Raw genomic sequence first — 23672 nt, forward strand, 5'->3', positions numbered from 1 at the left:
CCATGCAACTCCCATGGGTTTTGACACATTCCCAGATTTACAAGGACTTGTAAACCTGGGAATGCATCAAAATCTTATGCCTCCCTACAGCAGGCATAAGGAAGAGAAATATCTTTATTTCTCCTCGTTTTTTCCTCTTTCTACGTATGCTAAATTCTGCAGCACACATAGAAGGAGGAAAACGCCTCTGGATTGTTTTCGTGCAGGAAGGTTCCCCTTTCTGCACAAAAACAATCCTGCCTACAACCCAGGCACCCTTGCACCATGGTACAAGGGTGCCTACATTGGCACTAGGTTGCCGAAACGGCTCCAGCGCAGGGGGAAAGGACATGAATGCACTGTATTGAATGGATACAGTGGATTCCTGCTCTTTCCCTGTGGGACAGGGCAGCGCACGCTGCCGTGCACCACCAATCCCATAGATGAGGCCCTAGATTTGGAACATTTCAGCGTATGACCTGCTCCAGACTGGTACGTAATAATCGGTACAAAATCTTTTGGTGGACAGAGTTTGGAGACTCTCTTGACATGAGATTGGTAGGCAGTATTTGAGTGGCGTCCAATATGCTCTGATTGCATAGTTTCTGTTGAGCTGTGTCCGGGTACAGTTTTGTGGGTGGTACAGTGCATGGGAGAATAGATTGTAACAGGACACAGTAGGGTAAGTTGTAGGTGAGAGAGCTATGGTACTACGTTTGAGTCAGTAATGTGGGAGGCAGTGGGTGGGAGCTGCTAGATGCTTGCATGTGGTATACTGCTAAATGCACCTTAAATTATACTGTAATGTATCTTTGTATGTTGCAATGTTCAAGTTTCACTTACACAAACTTTGCTTCAATTTCACAGTCCTTCCTTGTACCTTTCTCCCTCGTCACTATTTGCATACGCATGGATGATTGGCGGAGGAAGTAGTTTACTCCTAAACTGTTATAGTCCGAGAATAAATCTAATATCAACAGAATAACAATCAGTTGTCTTCTTTGCAACAGAGTAAAAACGAGGGTGCCCCAAACATATATATAATTTGTTTTAAAGTACATAAGCAGTGCATTTTTATTTACTATCTATCAATCAATCAATTCAAATTTGTAAAGCGCAGATAACCACCAGTGAGAGAAGTCATTCCTTCTCCTACCTTGGTGGCAAGGTAGGAGAAGGAATGACCTCCTCCACACTTTCGGTGGATGCGGGGAGTGTGAGCGAGGGTAAGGGGGGTGGAGCACAGGTGTCTGGAGGGTTGGTGGTAGTTCATGGGGTGGATGATGCATGCTGGTCCTTGTTCGTGGAGGGCCTTGTAGGTGTGTATCAGCATCTTGAATTACCATCTTTTCTGGATGGGGAGCCAGAGGATGTTCCTGAGGTGGGGGGTGATGTGGGTCCGCTTGGGGAGGTTGAGGATGAGTCTGGCAGCTGAGTTCTGTACCATCTGAAGTAGTTTCAGGAGTTGGGTGGCGAGTCCTGCAAAGAGCGCGCTGCCGTAGTCGAGTCGTCTCATGACTAGGGCCTGGGTGATGGTTTTCCTGGTGTTGACTGGAAACCATCTGAAGATCCATTGGAGAAAGTGAAGGGTGTGGAAGCAGGTGAAGGAGACTACATTGATTTGGCGTATCATGGTGAGTTTGTTCTGCAGGATAGTGCCAAGGTTGCGGGCATGGTCTGTCGGTTTGGGTCCAAGTTCGGCAGGTCACCAGGTTTCGTTCCACAGAGAGGCATTGTTACCAAAGATCAGCACTTCAGTCTTGTTCATGTTGAGCCTCAGGCTGTTGGTCTTCATCCAGTCGGTGACGTTCATCATGCAGTTGTGGAAGTTAATCCTGGTGGTGGAGGGGTCTTCTGAGAGTGAGAGGATGAGCTGTGTGTCGTCTGTGTAGGAAATGATATTGAGGCCATGGGTTCAGACGATATCGGCCAGGGGTGTCATGTGGTTAGAACTTTACAGGACGCCGCAGATGATGCTCTTGGCTTCTGCCATGAAGGAAGGTAGGCGGATTCTCTGGCTTTGTCCTGTGAGAAAGGATGTGATCCATTTGAGGGTGTCTCCCTGGATTCCGATGGGGCAGAGTCTCTTGATGAGGGTGTGGTAGGATACAGTGTCAAACGCTCCTGAGAGGCCGAGGAGAATCAGGGCCGCTGTGTCTCCCAGGTTCAGGAGGCTTCTGATGTCAACAGTGGCAGCAATCAGGGCGGTCTCGGTGCTGGGGTTAGCACGGAAGCCTGTCTTGGAGGTATCCAGCAGGTGGTTGTTCTCCAGGTGTTCGGTGAGTTGTTGGTTGATGGCCGTCTTATGGACTTTGGTGGGGAAGGGGAGCAGAGAGATGGGTCGATAGTTCTTAAGTTTGCTGGGGTCGGCGGACGGTTTTTGAGGAGGGGTCTGACTTCTACATGTTTCCATTGATCAGGGAATATGGTCGTGGTGATGGATGCGTTGATGATGGAGGTGAGTTTGCCACTGATTTCCTTGCTTGCGAGGTTGAAGAAGTGGTGGGGGCAGGGGTCTGTGGGTGCTCCGGAGAGGATAGCGTTCATGATGGCCATGGTGCTCTATGAGGTGGGTTGTCCCATGCGGTGAGCGTAGGGTTGTGGGTAGCATCAACTGACGTCAGGAGGCTGTTGAGGTCAGTGGATTGAGGTTCGAAGTTACTATCGATCATAGATATCAAGCCATGGAAGAAGTCTGTCTGGGTTTTGCAGAGTTCCTGGGATCGGTGATTGTCCTCTCTGTCGCTGACGGGCTGGAGAAGTCTCTAAATATGTTGAAGAGTTCTTAGCTGTGGTTGGAGGAGGCTTCGATGCGGTCTGCCGGGGCACGTTATTTAGTTTTTTTCATTATGTGCAAAATAAGTATATATTTGAAATCTTGTTGCGTCTATGTGCCACGTATTGCAACATTCTAACCCTACCACAAGAGGGCAGTCAGTGATTGATTTTCTTTTCCAATGATCATTCACTTTGTCACAGTGAATAATGACAATCGAAACACCAAAATGGGCCTTTAAACGGTATAAAAGGATCTACTGCACGTATCTTTCACTCCCCTTTCCTCAGACCTATTTGTGGATGAGGAATGATGGCAAAGTGCTAGATTGGCCAACACGGACTGGCATCAGAACCTTAGGGAAAAAAACCACATGGGTTCTCAACACCAACTTGTCTATGAAGTAGGTAGTATAGGGAGATTGTACCATCAGCACCTGCAGCTCGCTCACAATGGTGTGCCAACATGATGGTGATAAAGGAGACAGTTTTCGGAATCAGGTGCCTTGAGGAACAGCTACCCATAGGTTCAAAATGGCGTGCACATGTGGAACTTCAAGACCAGGTTATGGCCCCACTGGGGCATCGCATAAGGTTTGGGAGGAAACAGATGCGTCAACTTTTTCATTACACAAATCACAACTGGTGACTTAAGTGAAGATGGTGTTTGGTTAAAAGAAGAAAGGATGAAAGGGCTGTCATGTGTCCTATCAATGTGCCTACTGCAATGCATTGCTCTGCTAAAGAGAGTACTAACGATTACATCTGGATCAGCAGTTCAAACGCTTTCAACTGCTACCGCTCAATCACCACACATGGAAGTGTAAGTTGTGGAGATTCGGGTGCAGGACAGTGCCCTGCTGCTGAGACAGTAGGTCTTCCCAAAGTGGAAGCCTGATTGGAGGGCCCATTCTCATGCCCGAAGCTCAGGATACCACACTCGCTCAGCCCAGTTCAAGACAATTGAGATGACTTGGGCTAGGTATTTCTCGATCTTCTACAGAATCTGAGAGAAATAAGAGGCATCCCTCTGTCCACTCCAGCAGAACGCATCTCCTAACGGTTGCCTTTAAGAAACTCCAGGATACAAAGCTGCTTACACAGCGTGTTCTCGATGGTAGGAAATAGATCAAACACAGAAACAGTGATGGGAGTAATGCTTGCAATAAGTCGAACCACTGGCAATCACTCGGGCAGCATTTTAATCCACCAGACATTTGTCCACCATGCCTCCTCAGTTTGGACACAGCTGATCCAATAGGAACATTACAGCCCAAACTGCTATGCCAGGTCCTCCCTGAACTGGAACACAAGCAACTCAGGACCAGTTTCACTCTGATTGGGGCTCGTCAGTCGTGTGTAGCTAGGTTCCAGTGGCTCAGAGAGCACGGGATCCATTTCTGGCCATACCCTGGCCAATTAGGGTGGTACATCAAACATCTCAAGGCTGGATTACTGTAATTCTGCCTATTACGCTTTCCAACTAAATCTGTCAAACACCTGCAGCTGGCCCAAAATGCAGTTGTCAGACTGATTTTAAATATTAGGAAATTTGATTCAGTGTCATCAGATCTAACCAAATTACTGGCTGTCTGTTTGTCACAGAATTAAATGTATGTCCGTATGTCTTGTCCTGAGAGGTCTGCAAAGTGATACCTCAGAATTAAGATTTAGAAATCTGATAAAAACTTTATTTTTCCACATAAACAAACCCAAAATTCCGCTGTAGCATGTGCAATATCACACACTTTTGAATTTGAATTCTGGACAACAGATACTGTTTGTGCATAAATGTTGAGATGTTTTATGAACATGAGCGTGGGAGGGATGAATGGTATATCAACATGTTTTTGCAGAAAAAAAATTGCTTTTCTATTTAAAATGTAGTTTTATATATTATATTCTGTAACTTTTGTCGTAAATATAAATGGTAATAATTTCAATACAGAGTTGAAGTCATGCACTGACGCTTCAATTAATCTTATTTAAAGCTACGCTGTGCATGACGGGTAAAAAGGTGCTTTTGGTTAGCAAATTTGTACTTCCTTGGTGATTCTTATGTTTTGGGTTTGTTTGTAATCCTTCCCTGTTACATTATCTTTGGGATTCACTTTAAAACACAGTGTAAGGTATAGATTTACTGTATTAACTCAACAGCCAAAAACAAAGTGGTAGTCAATACTGTGGATGTGACACTGTCGCAGGTCAATAATGTAACCATGATTAGATTGCCACCCCCTTTCACTATGGCGACTATTACAAAACCTATGCTATGTTAGAAGTCACTGCAGTGAGCCCATTTGCAATATGTATATGCAGTTTACAAATCTAGGCACTTACAATACAAATATAAGGAACTTTAAAATGCTAGTACACATAAATCAGTTGCATGTTATATGAAACCCTGTATCTGAAACTATGTGATGAATTACAAACAAGCATATTGAACTTGACACCAATATTTTAATTATTAATGGCATAGCATTTATAGTGAGGGTTTTAAAATGCCCCCCTTTTATGGTTTCTGTAGAAATAAATGATAATGCACCTTGCTATGTGCACATGTGCCTACCTGAGTGGCACAGTTGGCACCCAGTTGAAGCAGAAGATGGATGCAAGTTTGGGTCTCCTGGTTGCGAAGCTGAAGCTGACCTGGGGCAATAAACCCAGCCATCAGTTTCTTGAAGGTGGAATTCTGGGCGATGATGGCACAATGCAGCGGGGCGAGACCTAGAAGGGGATTGAATCAGAGACAGGTCATGATAAACTGAAACAATAACATAGATCTCTATTTAAAGGCATGTCTCCCAAACACACGATTCAAGGGCTCACCTCTAGCATCCAGGCTTAAGTACATACATGAATCCCTCACTCCATTCAGCAACTTTGTCCTGCTTTGTTATTTGAAGACCACACTATTGTTCATTAAAATTGCTCTGCTATAAACAGAGAGGGATGAAGAGCCTAGATCTCTGTCCTATAACACCCAGGACATATAACCCTCTGAGCTCCTTCTCACCTAGTACCACTTCCTGTTCTGCCTCATTCTAAATTGGGTAGAGACTGCTAGCGTTGTGACATGTTAACCAACTCACAAAAAAAGGGGGAGGAGGATATGACCTTACTTCGACCTCCTCTGGGTAAACCTCATCATACATGAAGAAGTAAGGCCTATAGAATCGCAATTTAGAGAAGAAATACAAAGTATAGCAAAGTGCAATGCTTTGTAAAAACTGCCCTCACCCACAACAAGTTGTGACATGCTTCATCATAGGGCTGCTACAACACCTCTGCGCAGACCAACGCTAGACATGATAAACCTTTGAATTCCTTGCTGCCACCATCCTGATCACTCTCTGTTGTCCATTCACTAGAAGGACCAGCAGAGCTGTCCAATTAACCACAACCAGCGCCGTGGACTTATCCTCATCTCTACCATCTGAAGTGCTTTCTCACCTTCAAAGTTGCGTGCTTCTACGTTGATATTCTGTGGTCTCCGTGCAGTGATGACCTGGTCCAGAAAGATGAGGAAAGACAAAGACATTAGTAATCAGGTCATAAGAGTGCACTAGGCAGTTCTAAGATATACAAGCTTTCTGCCAAAGAGGGATGGCTCCCTCTCTGTGCTAGCTTTCACAAGGGACTGAGGAAAAGGGATTTGAGTGCAGAGACACTTTTCTTCCTTGGGAGGCTGTGTGGCCAAGTCTAGCTTGGTTCTGCTTAGTGTGGTTTTGCAATCTCCCTAAAAGGCAGCCTGAAGTAACTTTGTTGTTCAAAGGTACCTCTGCTCTAGATAAGCCACAGAGCTCAAAGGCCTCTGGGTACCAGTCATGGCCTACAACACTCAATAGCCAGCAGGAACTAGTAAAAATATCCAAGAATACCAACAAGGCTACCAAATGCAGTAGTCCAATTCCTCAACACACAAGTGGCAGTGGTACCATCAAATGTCATTAAGCACCCACCATATCATGCGTCCCAAAAGACCCGAAAGGTGGCCATGGAACAGCAATATTGTCTGCTGGGTTTTAAATGCCGGAGAGCACTGCAACTGCCCTTCACAATTCACAAGTGGAAAGTCACTAGAAATGTCCGTCACACTCCAAGGCAGGCCATGGTAAGTATTGTTGTGTTCCCAATGTGGCCCTGCACTAGAAAGGCCTTTGATGGTTGAAGGTTGGAAAGCACTATTTATGATGGAAAGTTGGGTAAGTATTAAAGCTGTCCTTGGCAGCACACAGATGGAAAGGCATCTGATTCTCTAGGACTATTAGATGGTTGTGATACCAAAGGAGCTCAGAGAAGGCTAGGAAAGCTATCAAGCTCAGATGTTTAATATTGTAAAGGAAATCATAGATGGTTAGGAAAGTCATAGCTTCCATGCCTGATTAGACAGTTGTGAAGCTCATACGTCTGTAGGACTATTGAGGGGAGCAGTGAAAGTTAGCATAGTTAAGGTTCTCAGAGTGAATAGGGATACCCTAGGAGCACAGATATGTGTGAGGGTGCTCAGAGATGGTTAAGAATAGTTTATGAACTCAGCAATGGTTAAGAGAGTTATGGACAGAAAGAAGCTTTGAGATAAAGGAGATAGTCAAGGAGCTCAAGTTGGGTAAACAATCAAAGAGTTAAAAGTTGGTTAGGCTTGTCATGGATCTCAGACATGATTAGGATGGCCACAGATGATGAGGGTAGGCCCAGGTCTCTGAAGTGTATAAATTATTCATTGAGCTCAGAAAGTGTCAGAAATGCCACAGGTCTTGATGTGTCAGAATTATAGAGCTCAGAAGTGGTTAAGATAGTTGTGGAGATCAGAACAGTCAGATAGTCATGGAGCTCAGATGTGGGTGGGAATGTCACAGGTCCCAGATGCGTCAAATAGCCATGGACCTCAAATGTAGCTAAGAGAGTTGTGAGGTCAGAATAGTCCGATATTTAAGAGGCTCAAAGATGGTCAGTTCAGTCATGGAGCTTCACGGATGATTATAAAAGCCACAAAACCGGAGATGGATAGGATAATAAAGGGATTTAGACATAGTAGGCCAGAAATATTTGGAGCAGCTAGCTTGCAGGCCTCGTGTGCTTACACTAGACATTAGTAAAAAAATCACCTTTATAATGTCTGGAAACCCGTAGCTTGCTGCCAGATGCAACGCCGTCTGCCCTTTCTGATCCACAGCATTGACGTCTGCCCCAAGGGTGATGAGGTCATGGACGATCTCAGGCTGGTTAGCCGTAGTGGCAACCAATAGAGGAGTCTGTGATGAGAGACATAAGAAGAGCCCAGTAACGATTCTGAAACCTCCAACTCTGAGTCATTTACATGTTTGTGATTTACAGGATTTTTTGATAGGTTAATAAGTAGAAAGAACTCTCACCTACAACTTGCTCTGTCTCACCCCCTCTTCTTGTACATCTTCTGTAAAGTCTCTCGAAACTGAGGTATCTGTGCTTCTCAGATGATTTCTCAACTTCCCGCACTCAGTGCCAGTCATCCCCCTATTTCTGAAGACACTTCAGTGTTCTTGCTCGCAGAGTGCCTCATCTGGCATCCTCTATTCATCTAAGACATCTTCAAGCCCCCACTCTCAGCACACTCCCATTTTGCGCACATTATTTCTCCCATCAACCCTCTTTCAACCTGCTGAGTCATAATCTTACAACACCTTGAGTCATAGATTGGTCACCTATTGCCTTCGGTGCAGCATGGGCTGTCTACCCGGGGAGTTGTGTAATTGAGTAGCCGGTATGTCACCAGGCCAGTAACACTGAGCAGAGGGCTCATGTTGATAACCCAACAGAATAAGATACAAAGGGTCCCGATTCACAAAAGTAATCTAAGACAAAGTTCTAACTTTACGACTTTCGGTATTCACAAAAGGCATAACTTTACTAATACTAAACTGAGAAAAATCCTAACTTTACGACTTTTGGTATTCACAAAAGGCATAACTTTACTAACACTAAACTGAGAAAAATCCTAACTTTATGACTTTTGGTATTCACAAAAGGCATTTAGTAGTAGTAAAGTTAGGAATACTAACTTTAATACTACTAAATACCTTTTGTGAATACCGAAAGTCGTAAAGTTTGAATTTTGTCTCAGATTACTTTTGTGAATCGAGCCCAAAGAGTTTAAACAGTGCCACAGAGCTGCTCTGCCTTGTAGATCAGACAGCCTACATTGTGATACGAGTCTAGAAAATGCGGGGCCTAGTGGGGCTGGACTTCCTAAAGACTATGGAGGAAAGAGTGGCTCTGTACCTCCTCAAGCTGTGAATCCAAGACAAACTGTTTGCTCTACAGGGTATTCTCAGAGGGAACACCATAACTTTCGCACACAAGGATGGGGTGGGGAGGGCTGAAGGTAGGTACAGGCCTTCCTCCGTGACAGGAACCCCCAAACCATTCAACTCCTGAGACTACCAAACTATTGCGTTTTTTTCAAAACATTATTAAGACGGTGGCCATGATTTCTATTTCACCAACAACCTCTCTTTCCAACTTGTGGCTCCATTTCTGCCATAACAGGCCCGTTAGGTGCCACCTCACAACAGTCTTTACAATCTCTGTGCACCCTCCCAGAACACTATATTGCGTCCATCTCTAATTTCCTTATGAGAGTCGAGTTGTGTCATCTCTAGTCAAGTGTAATGAGAAAATGCCATAGCTGCTCAACTGTAATAGCTCATTACAGTTGAGTTGTGACATCATAATGCCTCCTGCCAGAGGCATGAGTCAAAATGAAAGGCAGGTCAAGGACCATCATTATAGCTTCAATTTAAACAATGAAAATGAGAATTGGATTTCCTTCTTCTAATCTGTTTTTTTTTCTAAAACAAACAGTGATCAGAAGAAATTAGAGAAGTATTGCAGTGTGTCTATTTTTTGCATAAAGATCATTTCAGGAAAAAAGAACCTCCCCCAGAACATTGACCCTAAGCTATAACCCTTTTTAAACTGATTAACTTTAAATAGATTCTACCATGCTGTGGAAGTGTGGCTGCAACCACGTGTGCTACCACACTATCTCTTAATAAAGGAGCAAGATGTAAGGATATATGAGGTTTATGGGAAAAGTGAGGGTGTGACCATGTATGATAAGGAATAAAGTACCCTCTGGAGTACATCGAAATGATTTTACAAGTCACCTTGGAGTTCCTTGACCCGATAAAGGAACTCCTCTGTGACCTGCAATAGCCTTCTAATGTACATAAGAGGTTACTTTACTGCATATGTATATTTCTCTTCCTTTGCTTTTTCTCAATCCCTTCTCTCTCCTTACCTCTCAAAGGACGCCATTCACTTTGTCTCACCACAGACATCTACCCTCAGAAAAGTTTCTTCAGTATTCATATATTTACCTGCTCACCTTCAAGCAAGATTTTTGCCACATATATTCCTAGGTGACACTACTTATTTCAGATGTATAGGAATTTTCAAGATAGTGGAAAACCATGCAGCAGGTACTGATTAAGGCTAGGTGTACTCAGCAGGCACCAGGTGGGGCTGGGAGATGCCGAGCTTGCAATAATTGGGGTGTGGCAGAAGGCTAAAGTCGCCAGTTGGTACTTGGTGGTACATAGCTGGCAAAATCTGGTCTTGGCGGTAAAAACTAAGTATCAATTCTGAACCCGGTTGTAAAAAGCATGTACCACTTGTGGCTGGAGGTACCAACCAGGAATTTGGGGGGAGGGAGTGCTTGGGGATAAAGAGCAGGCACCAGTTTCTGGCCAGAACTGGTGTCTTATTGGGATTAGTGGTATAGCCCAGGCATCAAATCTCTGCTTGTTGATAAAAAATGGTTATCATTTTGAGGCTGCATATTTAGAGCCGGCACAAGATGTGACTAGGTGGGACAAAGCAGGCAGTAATTTGAGATTTTAGGCGTAGGGCCAACTCCAATCCAGGTTTGGTGGCACTACACATGCAGATGGGAATTAGTGTTGTGAAAGCAAACTTAAATTTTTCCCATATTATGCTAATATATTCTCATATAGGTCAGATGTATCAATGCTTGTTGCGATCGCAAAGGGGCCAATTCGTAAAAATGTGTTTTCCACTGTATCAAAATTTTGAATTTACAATATGGGTAATCGCAATTATTTGCGATTTCCTAAATTGCTAATGCAGTTAGGGAATCGCAATTTGCGATTCCCTAAATGCAATTCATGTAGCTATCCCAAATTGCGATTTTGCATTAGGAATCGCAAATTACCACCAACTTCTTGTTGGTGGTAATTTGCAAATTCCTGGACAAAATTTACTTTTTTTTGATTTTTCTTAGTGCCATGTGGCGCACATACATGCCCTTAGGGCATGTATGTGCGCCATACGTGCATACATGCATATTTCAGGGGTGCATCAGGGTGTCCTTTTGGCACCCTTGCACCCTTGAAATTGCAGCGCAATTTGCGAGTACCTCATGGGTACTCGCAAATTGTGCATGCTATTCCCATTCATTCCTATGGGCCTCTAGGCCCATAGAAATGAATGGAAAGCCATTCCTTATTTGCGACTCGCAAGTTGCGAGTCGCAATTTAGGAATGCGTAGGAATCGCAGAATATTTGCTGGAACCTATATACATTGCATTTTGCGAGTCTATAATAGCGAATCAGTACAATTTGCTATTATAGACTCGCAAAATCCAATTTTGATACATCTGGCCCATAATGTGTTAATAACTACACATATGACCCCTAATATATTAACTATTTGAATTAAATATGGATTACGTTTTATATTAGTTCAAGGATTTCTGTAATATTGAAAGCGCTTGCTAACTTTGGTGACACTAGTAGGCCCGGAAGGCAGAGGGTTGTACCTTGCACATTTCGTAACAGCATCACCTCGCTTTCAAACCTGGCAAGTGGAGCTGGATTTTGTGAGAATAATGAATGAGGCTAGTTTTGCACATATGAATGGTATCTTCCCCTCAAGGCCAGTCAGCGCTTTCTCAGGGAGAAGATCCTACGCCTGCATATTAGATAAATTTAGCTGAGAGTAACAAGTTTCTGTCACGTGATTAAGCTTCATTGCGTAGTAGTAAGAGAAAACGTATGATTGATTTTCCATGAATGTTGGCTTTCTTTCTTTCCTTCAAAAGAGCATTTTCTAGTGAGAGTCCTGATAAATTGAAATGACAATTGGCCTTGAACTCTTGCTATGCTGTTTGCTTTTTTTGCATTAAATGCAAGTTGGACTTTAAGCTTCCCGACCTATTGTGTTTTATTTTTAACAGCAGTAAAAAAGCAAGTGTAATCGGAGAATCTGTTGTGGAGAGACTTAACGTTAGGTTTTTGCTGATGTCATGTCTCTCACCTTGCCCTTATGCTCCTTGATGTCCAGCTGTCCGCACTCCTGGAAGTGCTCAGCCAACACATAGGCGTGGCAGCGCAGTCCCTTGGCCGCATAAAGATGGAGGAGTCTGAGGGTGAAAGAAAAAATCATGTTGAGTCTGGGAAATTGAGCCTAAATTAACCACCCACAATGGTCAGAAGAGGCAGGTGAATAATAACCACAACTTTCACCTGTGCCTGCATATGCATACAAGCAGCTTTCCCAATCCTATAAACATTCCATCAATCCCAAAATGTGCCCCACAGGCCCATCATGGTTCTCACATGCACAGTATGCTTGCAAAGAGAACACTATTTTTCGACAGAAACAACATACTGTCTACAGGCCCAATATAACCACTGGAGGTAGAATCTCATTCTATCCATGCACACTTGTGTGAAAGTGCCCCATTCCACACCTAATGATCTTCACATGTGTAGCTCCATTACTACCTCCTATGAGCTCTACACATACAGTTCATGTTAGGGTTTGTCTGAGCTGGTAGAAGATGGGAGAGTGGAAAATGTTTTAACACACTTGTGTTTTAGTCTTCCAAACTTGCTCTTCAAGTCCATATCCTAACTCAATAGGTAGGCCAAACATCTGGGAACCTTCTTCATGAGGGAGTTTGCAGGATTAAGTGTGACTCGATAACTGCGCACATGCGTGGAAATGGTTGGCATACAAGAATTGTAATTATATTTATCCTTTATTTCTTAAACTCATATAACAATCAAAAACAATCTACCCCTCTAGTCATACTGGTACCCCACAGAACAGCAACAATCTTGGATTGGGATCATTGGATAACATCCTATGGACAGTGTTAGAAATGGGGGTCTCTAGTTGGCAGGTTGTTACCTTATCCTGTCCAAGTAGGGACCCTTCTTCCTAGTTTGGATAAGAGAGTTACACTTCCCAAATAATCCCTGCTCACCCCTTAGTAGATTGGCACAAGCAGTCAGACTTATCTAGGAGGCAGTGTGTAATGCATTTGCCCATAACCAGCAGCAATACATTGAAAACACTACAAATGGACACCACACCAGTTTTAGAAAAACAGCCAATATTTATCTATGTAAAAAAAGACCAAAAACAGTTCCTTGAAGTCGATAGCTCCATCCAGGTCTATCAGTGTTATGAACCAAAAAATCCAACAGTTCTGGCTGACAGCGGCATCGCGAGCCAGGTACAGTGTCAGGAAGACCCACAAAACAGTACCTTTAGAAACGCAGGGTGTCAGGGGCCTCATGGTGAGCTCCGAAGGGCCGGCGTCGACGGGTGTCAGTTCCGGAGGTCAGTGCAGGAGTCGTTGGGCCCTTGAAGTCACACACGTTGCATGGCAAACTCCGTGCAGTTGAATTCGGGAGGGCAGGCGTTGGCCCTGTGGTGCGAAGTGCAGCCGTGCGGCCTGCAGTGTCCTCAGGTTATGGTGCAGGCAGCGGCTCGGTGATGGCATCCAGCGGCATCAGTGAGACCAGGGCTGCAGTGTGAAGTGAGGCGGTGCTTGTTGCGGTGCTAGCAAGTCAGGATGCAGGCAGCGGTGTCGTCATTGCTGAAAAGCTGTTGTCGGCTGACAAACTGGAGTCGATGGTGCCTATGTCAGTGGGCCAAGGCTGATGTGTGGGATGGGGCGATGCATCACGTAACTTACGTACAGTGCCTCTAAATCATGGTGCAGGCTGTGGCATCAATGTCAGCATGGAGCGTCGTTGTCAGTAAAACCAGGGCTGCGGTGCGAAGTGGTAGATGCTCCGTCATCTCCATGAGCTCTACCTCAAACCCTTGGAGAAACTCAGGCAAAGAGGATACAGAAAGTCTAGTCCTTTCCCTGCCCAAGACAGAAGTATCCACTGCAGGCCAATGCAGCAAAGCATGCAGCAAAGTGGTAGTCACTCCTCACAGCTTCTCCAGCTCGTCTTCTTGGCAGGTTTCTCGATCCAAAAGAGTTCTAAAGTTCTAGGATCAGGCCCCCCAATATCTATACCACATTTACCTTTGAAGTTGGTACAAACAAAGTTCTACTGGCATACATAATCCAGTTTCGGCTGGCCCAGGCCAAATTCACTCCAGGAGGTATAGACAGCTTTGTGAGAAGCAGCCAGAGTCCATTCAGGTGCAAGCAACAACTCCTACCACTAATCTAAATGCAGCCAGGTCTATTCAGCCTGGCTATGAGTCACGCAGGAAAGGCAGGATACACCTCAACCCCCTCCTTGTGTCTGTCTAGTGTGAATGCACAAACCAACCCCTGTCAGACTAAAGCCCAGACAACTAATACACAAAACAGGCAGAGGTACATGGATGGTTGGAAAAGGAAATACCCACTTTCTAAAAGTGGTATTTTCAAACACACAATGTAAAAATCATCTTTACTAAAAAAAAATATTTTGAAATCCTGAGTTCAGGCATACTAAACTCCACTTTTCTATCAGCTCCCCTTGGCAAGCTACATTTGTACAAGTGTTACAAAGCAGCACCCTTGTTAACCTATGGTAGAGATAGCCTTTTAACAGAGAAAACGAAATGCACAGCATTTCACTATCCGGACATGAACAACAGACCAGTACATGTCACACCTTTCACATAAATTGCACCCTGCCCACAGCGGTAGCTTGGGCCTACCTGAGGGGCGTCTTATATGTAAAAAAAGGGAACGTGAGGGCCTGGCAAGTGGGCGCACTTGCCCGGTAGACATGGCAGTAAAAACTGCGCACAGATAATGCAGTGGCAGGTCTGAGAACCCTTTGAAATGCTACTTGTGTGGGTGGCACAATCAGTGCTGCAGGCCCACTAGCAACATTTGATTTACAGGCCCTGGACACACACAGTGCACTAAACTAGGGACTTACTAGTAAATCAAATATCCCAATCGTGTAAACACCATCAGGACACAATTTGCAATAGGAGCACTTGCACTTTAACACTGAACAGCAGTGAGAAAGTGCGCACAAACACTAAACCAACAAAACAACGTCCAGCATACCACCAAAACCAGGAGGTCAGAGAGCAAAAAGACAGGGGAAACATGCCAAAAGATTCCAGGTCTAACAGGAAGGCTAGCATCATTGAATGAGTTGTGTATATGATTTGACTTTATCCCTTGCCTCAAATTCATAGTATTTGCTTGGCAGAACTCAGAAGATTGATATGCAACCAGAGCTGATGGTTGCCTGACAGCCAGCTTCCCAGAGGTGAAGTGACATCACATGAGTCTGGATCCCTTGAGGGAAGGGCTGTGTACCTCTCCTGAAGTGTTTAGAAACCTGTCTGCCTGCTGAGAAAAAGATGCTCAGGGGAAAATGCTGGTGTCTGCAGAAAAGTAGAGAGTTATGTTGAGTATGTTGAGAAATTCATATCTACCTGCCTGCTGAGAGGAGTAAGGAGCCTGCCAACTCTGCAGGAGAAGAGATAGTCCAGAAGGAGGAAGATGCAGCATGTGCCAAGTGTCTTTTGAGGCCTCCAGAATAAACAGACCAAGGAGAGCGATCTGGAGACCCTGGTGTTTAGGGGCCAGCAGTGTCTCCATGCTGGTTCCTGGTGGGAACAATGAATATTTTAGATGTGATTACTGAAGCCTGATTGGGGCCGTGATTGCATTTCAGAGTGATTGGCCTGTGTGTGGCCACAACTGCTCAGGGTGATTGGCATGTACTTGGCCGCAACTGCCTAGAGTGATCAGCCCGTGCTGGGCTACATCTGTCGATGTCATGACTGGAAGTGGCTGCACCTGAGGCAGTAGCCAATGACCCCAACTGCTGCAACACTCAACAGTGGTCTGGCTGGGGACTCAATGACCCAGGACTGCTGCCTTTGTGCATTGCGCACGTGTGGGGCCAAGATACGAATTAGGACTCACGGACAGCACTTCTGGCTAGCCTGCAACATCTCAGGAGAGAGGGTGTGATCTCCCTGCAGAGCCAGGTGGCTGCACCGATCCTACTGGAACTGATCCACAGTTCTTATTAAGAGTGAAAGCTAAAACCTGAGCGCATTGATTTCAGGAGTGATATAACTGCACAGGAGCCATGGTCCCTGAAAGAAATTGGGATACTGGTTGAGTGGGGTGAAATCCTACACACGCAGCAACTACAATCCTTGTCAGGGTGAGGCTTAAGCCAGCCCTAAATTAACCTGTGCTCAACCCTCTGGTGGTTTAGCACAGAGCACCTAGGCTTCTTTCAGAAGCAATGTGTAAAGTATTTGTGAAACACTTCAAACAGTAATAAAGTCAAAAACACCACACAAAAAGGATCCCACACCAGTTTAGAAAAATAGTTATTTTTAGTAGATAAAACAACAACCAAATGACAAAAATCCAATTAATAGAACCAGTGATATGCAATTTTAAAGATTTCAGTGAAAATAACGCCAAAAAGCACAAAGCACCGACTGTGAAAATCTGGTCGTGCCAGACTGGGACAAAGTAACAAGTTCAGGCTGACCGCAAAGGAGCGTGGGCCAGCTACAACACAGTAAGGCCCACTGAACAAAGTACCTTAAATCCTGGTTTGCAGAACTTTGCGAGGGTTTGCGTCGAAGAAGCGTCCAGCAGCCAAAGGAATGCGTTGGTTCTGAAATGCGGGGAGGTTGCGATGCAAGGGCCTGCGTCGTCGTCCAGCATCCAATCGAAGGGGCTTGCGATGCGAAGTCCGGCATCGAGGCTGCATCACGCAGTCAGGGTGAAGCGTTGGTTCCAAGGAGCTGCGGGGCTGCGATGCAGAGTATGGTGATCACATCAAGGCTGCCATCAACGAGGGATGTGAAGGCCTGCGACGAGGATGTGTCATGCATTGGGGATTCTGATGAGGCTGTGGACCGTGATGCAATGCGGAGGCCTGTTCGACGCAGCAGCGGCAATGCATCGGTTCTGCTCGGGGTTGCATCGCACAGCAGATGAGATGCGTCAGTTCGGCTAGATACACAGAGTCTGGCAGAGCACCTTAAGCTCTTCCAAGTGTCCAGGACTGGTGTGGCGACATTTGGCGGGGTAGACTCAGATGGCAGAATCCAGGTGGTGGGGTCGAGGTTGCTGGAGCCTTCTGTCCCTGAGGCTCAAGTCAGGAGGCCAGCCAGCTAGCCCTTGGAGTCACTCTGGTCCCCTGGGTTCAAAAGATGCAGGCCCACTCCTTTTCACCTCGGCAAGAGGGCAGCAGGGCAGCAATTCTACAGAGCAGCAGTCCAGCAGAGTGGCAGTCCTTTCAGCCGCACAGCAGTCAAGGCAGATTATCCACTGATCCAGAAGTGTACTGAAGACTTGATGCGGAGGTCTAATATTTATACCTTGTGCCTTTCCTCTGGAAGGTGGAAGATACTTCTAGAAAGTCCCTTTGAAATCCCTAGGCATCCTGCCTTCCCTACCCTGTGTCCAGATTAACTACAGGGCTTATGTGGCTCTTTGTGTGGAGGCAGGACCCAGCCTACTCAAGTGTAAGTAGGGCTGTGTCTAGCTCCACCATCCCATCCCACCAGCATTGGCCCATCCAGGCACACCTAAGCTCTCTATTGTGTGTGGCTGTCTAGGAGGAATACACAAAGCCCAACTGCCAACTACACCCAGTCATGTGACCCAGAGAAAGGATGCAGGCCCCAAACGGCTAAGGCAGAAAAAGGCAAAATTTCTAAAAGTGGCATTTTTAAAATTGTAATTTAAAATACGATTTCACCATAAGTTAGGATTTTTCATTACAATTTCAAAGACACCAAACATGAACTGCTTAACGGTTCGCCTTTGGAAATTAAAGCTTAATAAATGTAATAAGGTAACTCTAATGTTATCATATGCACAAGGTCGGCCTTGCAGTAGTGAACAATTAATTTAACAGTTTTTCACTACCAGGACATATAAAACTAAAAAGTACATGTCCCACTTTTTAAGTACATTGCATCTTGCCCTCTGGACTGTCCAGGGCCTACCGTAGGGGTGACTTACATGTATTAAAAAGGAAGGTTTGGGCATTGCCAGGTCGACATGGCAGTTTTAAAACTGCACACACAGGCTGCAATGGCAGGCCTAAGACATGTTTAAAGTGCTACATAAGTGGGTGGCAAAATCAGTGCCACAGGCCTACTAGTAGCATTTAATTTACAGGCCCTGGGTACAGGTAGTGCCACTTTACTAGGGTCTTTCAAGTAGATTAAATATGCCAATTGCGTATAAGCCAGTTCTACCATGTTTTAAGGAGAGAGCACAGGCACTTTAGCACTGGTTAGCAGTGTTAAAGTACTAAGTGTCCTAAAGCTAGAAAAACGAAGACAGCAAAACTGGAGGTCTGCAGGAAAAAAAGTTAGAACAAAAACCACGCCAAGGAAGCCAGGTCTAACAGTCATGCTACTTCCTCATATTTGATAGAGAAGGCGGGCGGGGAGACCCAGACCTGAGGGAAAGAGAGCCTGGATCAAAGGAGAAGGTTGGGGGCATAGATGTAAATGGCACTAAATTGCATCTTGTTATTATAGCATGTGGTATTCCGCTCCAATGTGCATTAAAGTAAAAAGGTAAGCACTGATGGGCATCAATTTATTGAGGTGTTATGAGGCTGCTGAGCTCAGCACAAGTACTCCCACACTACCTCCCTAAGAAGCCTGAGATTGATCGATATCGATACCACTGAAAGCCAAGTGCTCAAGGGGTTGTGCTTGGTCAAGTATGCAGAGCCAAAGTAGCATGCTCCTCAGGACATCAGAGGCAAATGAGCACAACTCCTGCGTGATGTTGGACCTCCCGAACGCACGACAATTTTGAACTCTTCGGAATTGTAAGTAGAGTTGAGATTCCCTAATCTGATTACTTTTTTAGGGATATTGTTCGACAAAGGTGAGAACCTTTCTTTATAATGCCCTATGAGTAACACAGAAGGACTTAAAGAGAACCGGTTTCTTCATTGGAAGCTAGTTATAATGTCCCTTGTATTCTCGCAGGTACTGACAGATTTCCACAGCTGGTGTTCCTGTGCATAAATTAACATTTGTCTTTCAACCAGAATGTATTTCAAGTTACTTCTTATCCCATTGCTCACGTGCATTGAGGTATGTTACCTTTCACGCATTGATAAATGGTTTCCCTGCTGGGTTTAGCTATACTCAAATATGTATAAATATGTTTTTAGATTTCAGGGTTTAATTTTGAAATGGCAATTTTCCAAAACACAATAGTGGATAAGGATGTCCAGAAATAATAAACATGTGATTAATGACCATAAATTAAGGTGCATCAAAAATACCTTCCTTTTTCCGATTTTGTTATGTTTTTTTAAACAATGAGCAAGTTGAAAGAATGCATGTATTGTTGTTGGTCCACCTGTTTTGTTCTGACCTAATGTGAACAATAGATACATCAGAAACAAGAAATTTCTTCTTAACGACCTGATGAAGACTTGTTCCATATAAATGTATGTGAGATCCATGTTGCTCACATACATGTTTCTTCACAAAGATTTTGTAATTAAAGATGTATAAACTTTGCCATGAGAAATTGAGGCACTGCTTTGTACTAAATCAATTGTCAATGTATTCAAGTAAAGAGTACCAGATGGGTATGGTCTGACATATACTGTTTCTAAGGCTCCTGTGAACAATTATAAGCTGCTTCAGGTTATATATGATTGTTTACACATGACGATTGCTTGATGATACATGAGGATACATCTCATCTACATAATGTACTTTGTCTGAGATTCTGGTTCTAGCACCAGTTTCAATTCAGGTTTTATTGATGTGAAATCTCTGACATATATTGTGTGGCTCAGAGAGGACCAATAATTGCTATCCCAAAGTAACATTATAATCAGCTGTAGCGACAATTTTCTCTGAATATGGATCATAGTTGTAGACTTTTTCCGGCAGGCTTTTTGGGGGGGCGAAAAGTATTCAGCGCCCCTTTAGGACTTTAGCCTGTTCAGGCATTTTAGTACTGAGGCCTGTCCTTTCTGCTTGGCACTTCAACATTTAAAGTAGTATTGACTGTCACAGTGATGATCCATCCTCAGGGCACCATTTTCTCCATCTTGGACTCTACCTCAGAATGTGACTATGTTTGTTCTACTCCTAATAATGTTAAACCGGCTTTCACTAAGGTTAGCCCAGGGTCTCAATAGGCCAAGTAACATAGTCCATTACATCTCTAGCTGCGAAGAGTCAGCTCACAGCACTATTTCTGTGCGGTGGAGATTGATATAAGAAGTATATCAGGTTAGCTTCCTGGCCTGTGTTTACTTTGAGGTTGTGGTCTTCTCTTGTGTGCTTTGCATGTTTGTATGTGGTTGATGGACCAGAATCCACACTACTCAATTTCTTTTGCCTAGCAGATGCGCCACAGATAGGACTGGTGTTAGTGCTTGAGACAGGATCCAGGGTCCAGCCACTTCAGCAAAGATCATAGTTGAGATGGAGGAGGCAGGAAGGTGATTGGGCTCCATGGCACAATCAAGAATCATGATGATGCATAGAGCTTATACACAAGTTGGGTTGTTGGCTTCACCTTCCTTCTGGCATTGTGAGAAAGACATTGATTAGGTACTGCATATATTAGGTAAGTGTAAATATGCTTCCCCCCCCCCCTTTCACAATGACGTTTGGTCCACATTCTCTAGAGTTATCTTCCCTAAACTAAAAATAAACGCAGCAGTTGCTATAACAGTTTACAAATCTCTAAATCCCATGAAAATGAAGTTCTGCTTGAAGCCTCATGGTGCCAAAGACCATATTTTGATTGACTGCTGTCCCTTACTTGCAGGACTACTATGTTTCAATGGAAGCAAGCTAAAAGATTTCTGTTCACGTTCTGAGACTGACATGTCAAGTTCCTAGATGTTTACCACATTCAGCCATCACTGATTGATATTCAGGGTGGAACTGGTCGGATCGGCACCTCTAGCTACCCATAGCCAAATACTTAGCTTACAACTCCGTACAATTAATGTCGCAGAATCGATGTACTCATTACTTACCTTCAATCTCTTTAAATGCCTAGATATGTTCTCTAGTATGGAACTGTGTTACTGCCTCATTGTGTCTAGCTGCTCCTACTGATCATCCCATAAATGCATATTATTTGTTCTGTTTTTATACCATATTTTTATCCATAGTTGTCTTAGGGCCTTACGAGTTTGGCGGTGTGGCATGGCAGCAGGCTGCCATGCCAGCACCCTGCTGCCACCCACTAAACCTATCTGCTCACCATCCGCTGGATTACGAGTTGTAATACTGGTAGACAGTCCTGTTTTGGCAGTCCCACGGTGGAGACTTTCAAGGCTCATATGTGAGCCTTAGAAAGGCACCGCAGTGGGACCACCAAAGTGAGTTCCTGCATGGCATGGACTGTTAAGGACCTAAAACATATTGTGGAGACCTCAAAATTATCCATCACAAAACAACCTGGTTTTGCAGGGAGTCACCTGCATTTTTACCCGGGGCTTGGCAGCTATCCAGGGAAACCAACCCAGACATTTCTTAAACTAGACAGCCAGGGGAGTCCAGGGAGGTATGGCTTGCGTGGATCCCCCAATGTTTTCCTACCCAGAATCCCCTGCACACCTCAAATTTAGCTGAAAAATCAAAATTTTCACACATTTATGTGTGGAAAAGTTGTGGGATCACCGGGCTGACAGAAATTTCCTACCACCCAGCGTTCCTCCAGGACTCCCGATAAAAACCAGGTTGTTTTGTGATAGATAATTTTGATATCTTCACAATACGTTTTGGGCCCTTCCCTGCTGCAGGTACTTGGCATAAGTTGGGTGAATAAAGACAGGGGAGCACACCATGTGCTCCCCTGCCTGCACCCCCAGGCCCTGAGGCAACTGGGGTGCCTTGTAGGGCCCCCTTAGTTTCCTCACTGCCACACTTTTCATGGTGGGCTTACTGCCATGAAAACTGTGGCAGTGAGGAAATTCGTAATATGCAGACTGATGTGCCACGGATGTGCCACTGCCGCAGGATCAGGGTTTCCCGGCGGTTGCAGCGGTCCTTTTGCAGTCCGACTGCCAAAGTTGTAATTCAGCGGTCGGACTGTCGGTGCAGTGGTAGTTGCACTGCCACCGCGGGTTTGGCGGTCCATTGGACCATCAAACTTTTAATTAACTCCTTGGTCTTTTGTGTTTTGTATTTGGCTAGTGTGATTGATGAATAATTAATCTTCTGATTTTTGATTATTTCCTAAGCAAAATAATGTTTTAAACAATCTGTTGCCACAATCGACGACTTGCTAGCTTTACGAAAATAATAAAAACAAAATTAACTGAAAAAAAGGGCACTCACGTGTCGCCATCCTCATCCTGGTTAAGAAGTCTTGTACTGTCCAGATTTCGTATCTCAGCCCTCGCTTGTTCCAGCTCCGCAAGGTTCATCTCTGTGATGAGGGGCCCAGATGGAGTCAGGAAAGGAACTGGCCCCTGCTCTGAACATGGGGCACTAGGGCTCTGCCAAGCCAGCTCAGAAACCAGAGGATCCGCAAACATGCTGGCCTCCAGATGTTCTGGGGAAAATGCTGGTGTCTACGGAAAAGTAGAAAGTTATGTTCAGTATGTTGAGAAATTCATATCTACATAACTCATTTCCCAGTAATTAAAAAGAAATGCCTAAATGCGTATACAACGAGGAAAATAGTTATTGAATTGGGTGATGAAAATCCTTAGAGCATTAGTATCCCTGTTAGGTGTTTCTTTCTACAGACATATATATGCTTGGAGAAAAAAACAATGTTTCATTGCATAAATAGAGGAAGGTGGGGCGGGTTGATGAAAAATGAGAACTTCCCAGAATAGAGATGATGGTTTTGATTAATACTTGTACAGTGCACTGTGACCTTTAAATAGGGTATCTAGGTGCTAAGGGGTCTGCATGTTCACTAGAAGAAGCATTAGGGTTGTTGAACGCCAAGGTTTTAGGCTTTTGTCTAATTTAAGTTGTGAGGAGAACAGAAAGATAAGGGAAGAGTGGCCCATGCTTTGGATGTCAGGACCATCAAAAAACGACCTCCTGTTATAGTTTTATTGAACCTCGGTCCAGCCAAAGCCAAGAGCTCGGCTAATGGGGCATAAGGAAAACTTTGATGGCTGAAACAAGAGGGCCCTTATGGTGAACTGTTCTGTAACAGAAACAAAGAGATTTAAAAATAGCCTTTCTGGTAACAGGTAGCCAATGAAAAGATTGGAGGTGGGCGGAGGTGTGAATATGTTTGTTTAGGCGCTAGACCACACGAGCAGCAGCTTTCTGTTTGATTTGAGGTTTATGGATTTAATACGGAGCGGAGCATTGCCGTAGTCAAACCACCCAGAAACCTCAACCTGAATCAATGGTTTTTCGGTGAAGAGAAGAAGAGGTAAGATCCCCATGAGAACTTTAAAGGCAAAAAGAGGCTTGTGGCTACAACTGTATTCACACGTGTACTGGAAGAAAGAGTATCGTAATCTAGGCAGAGGCCAGCCATATGCAAATCAGTCTTGATCCCGCTCCAGTAGGAAGAGTCCAAGATGAACTTCGAGGCCAGGTCGCTACTGGGCGGGAACACACGCAACCCCAGATCAGCTGTGGCCTACTTAGGTAGGCCTCATACAGCTCATAGAGGTATAGGGAGGAA

At 44.6% G+C, this 23672-nt stretch overlaps 1 protein-coding gene across 1 annotated transcript in view; it reads right to left on the bottom strand.

Annotated features, from left to right (window-relative positions):
- The window catches only part of NFKBID (NFKB inhibitor delta), a 52260-nt gene that overhangs the window by 11744 nt on the left and 16844 nt on the right, over positions 1 to 23672 (bottom strand). The window contains exons 4-8 of the mRNA XM_085615946.1: positions 22352 to 22587; positions 12077 to 12182; positions 7866 to 8012; positions 6211 to 6265; positions 5327 to 5484 (exon numbers count right to left, since the gene is read on the bottom strand). Of these exons, the coding sequence (XP_085472072.1) occupies positions 5327 to 5484; positions 6211 to 6265; positions 7866 to 8012; positions 12077 to 12182; positions 22352 to 22587 (702 nt within the window). The remainder of the gene's footprint in view (positions 1 to 5326; positions 5485 to 6210; positions 6266 to 7865; positions 8013 to 12076; positions 12183 to 22351; positions 22588 to 23672) is intronic.

Source organism: Triturus cristatus, chromosome 7 (genome assembly GCF_964204655.1).
Source record: "Triturus cristatus chromosome 7, aTriCri1.1, whole genome shotgun sequence".
NCBI classification, from domain to species: domain Eukaryota; kingdom Metazoa; phylum Chordata; class Amphibia; order Caudata; family Salamandridae; genus Triturus; species Triturus cristatus.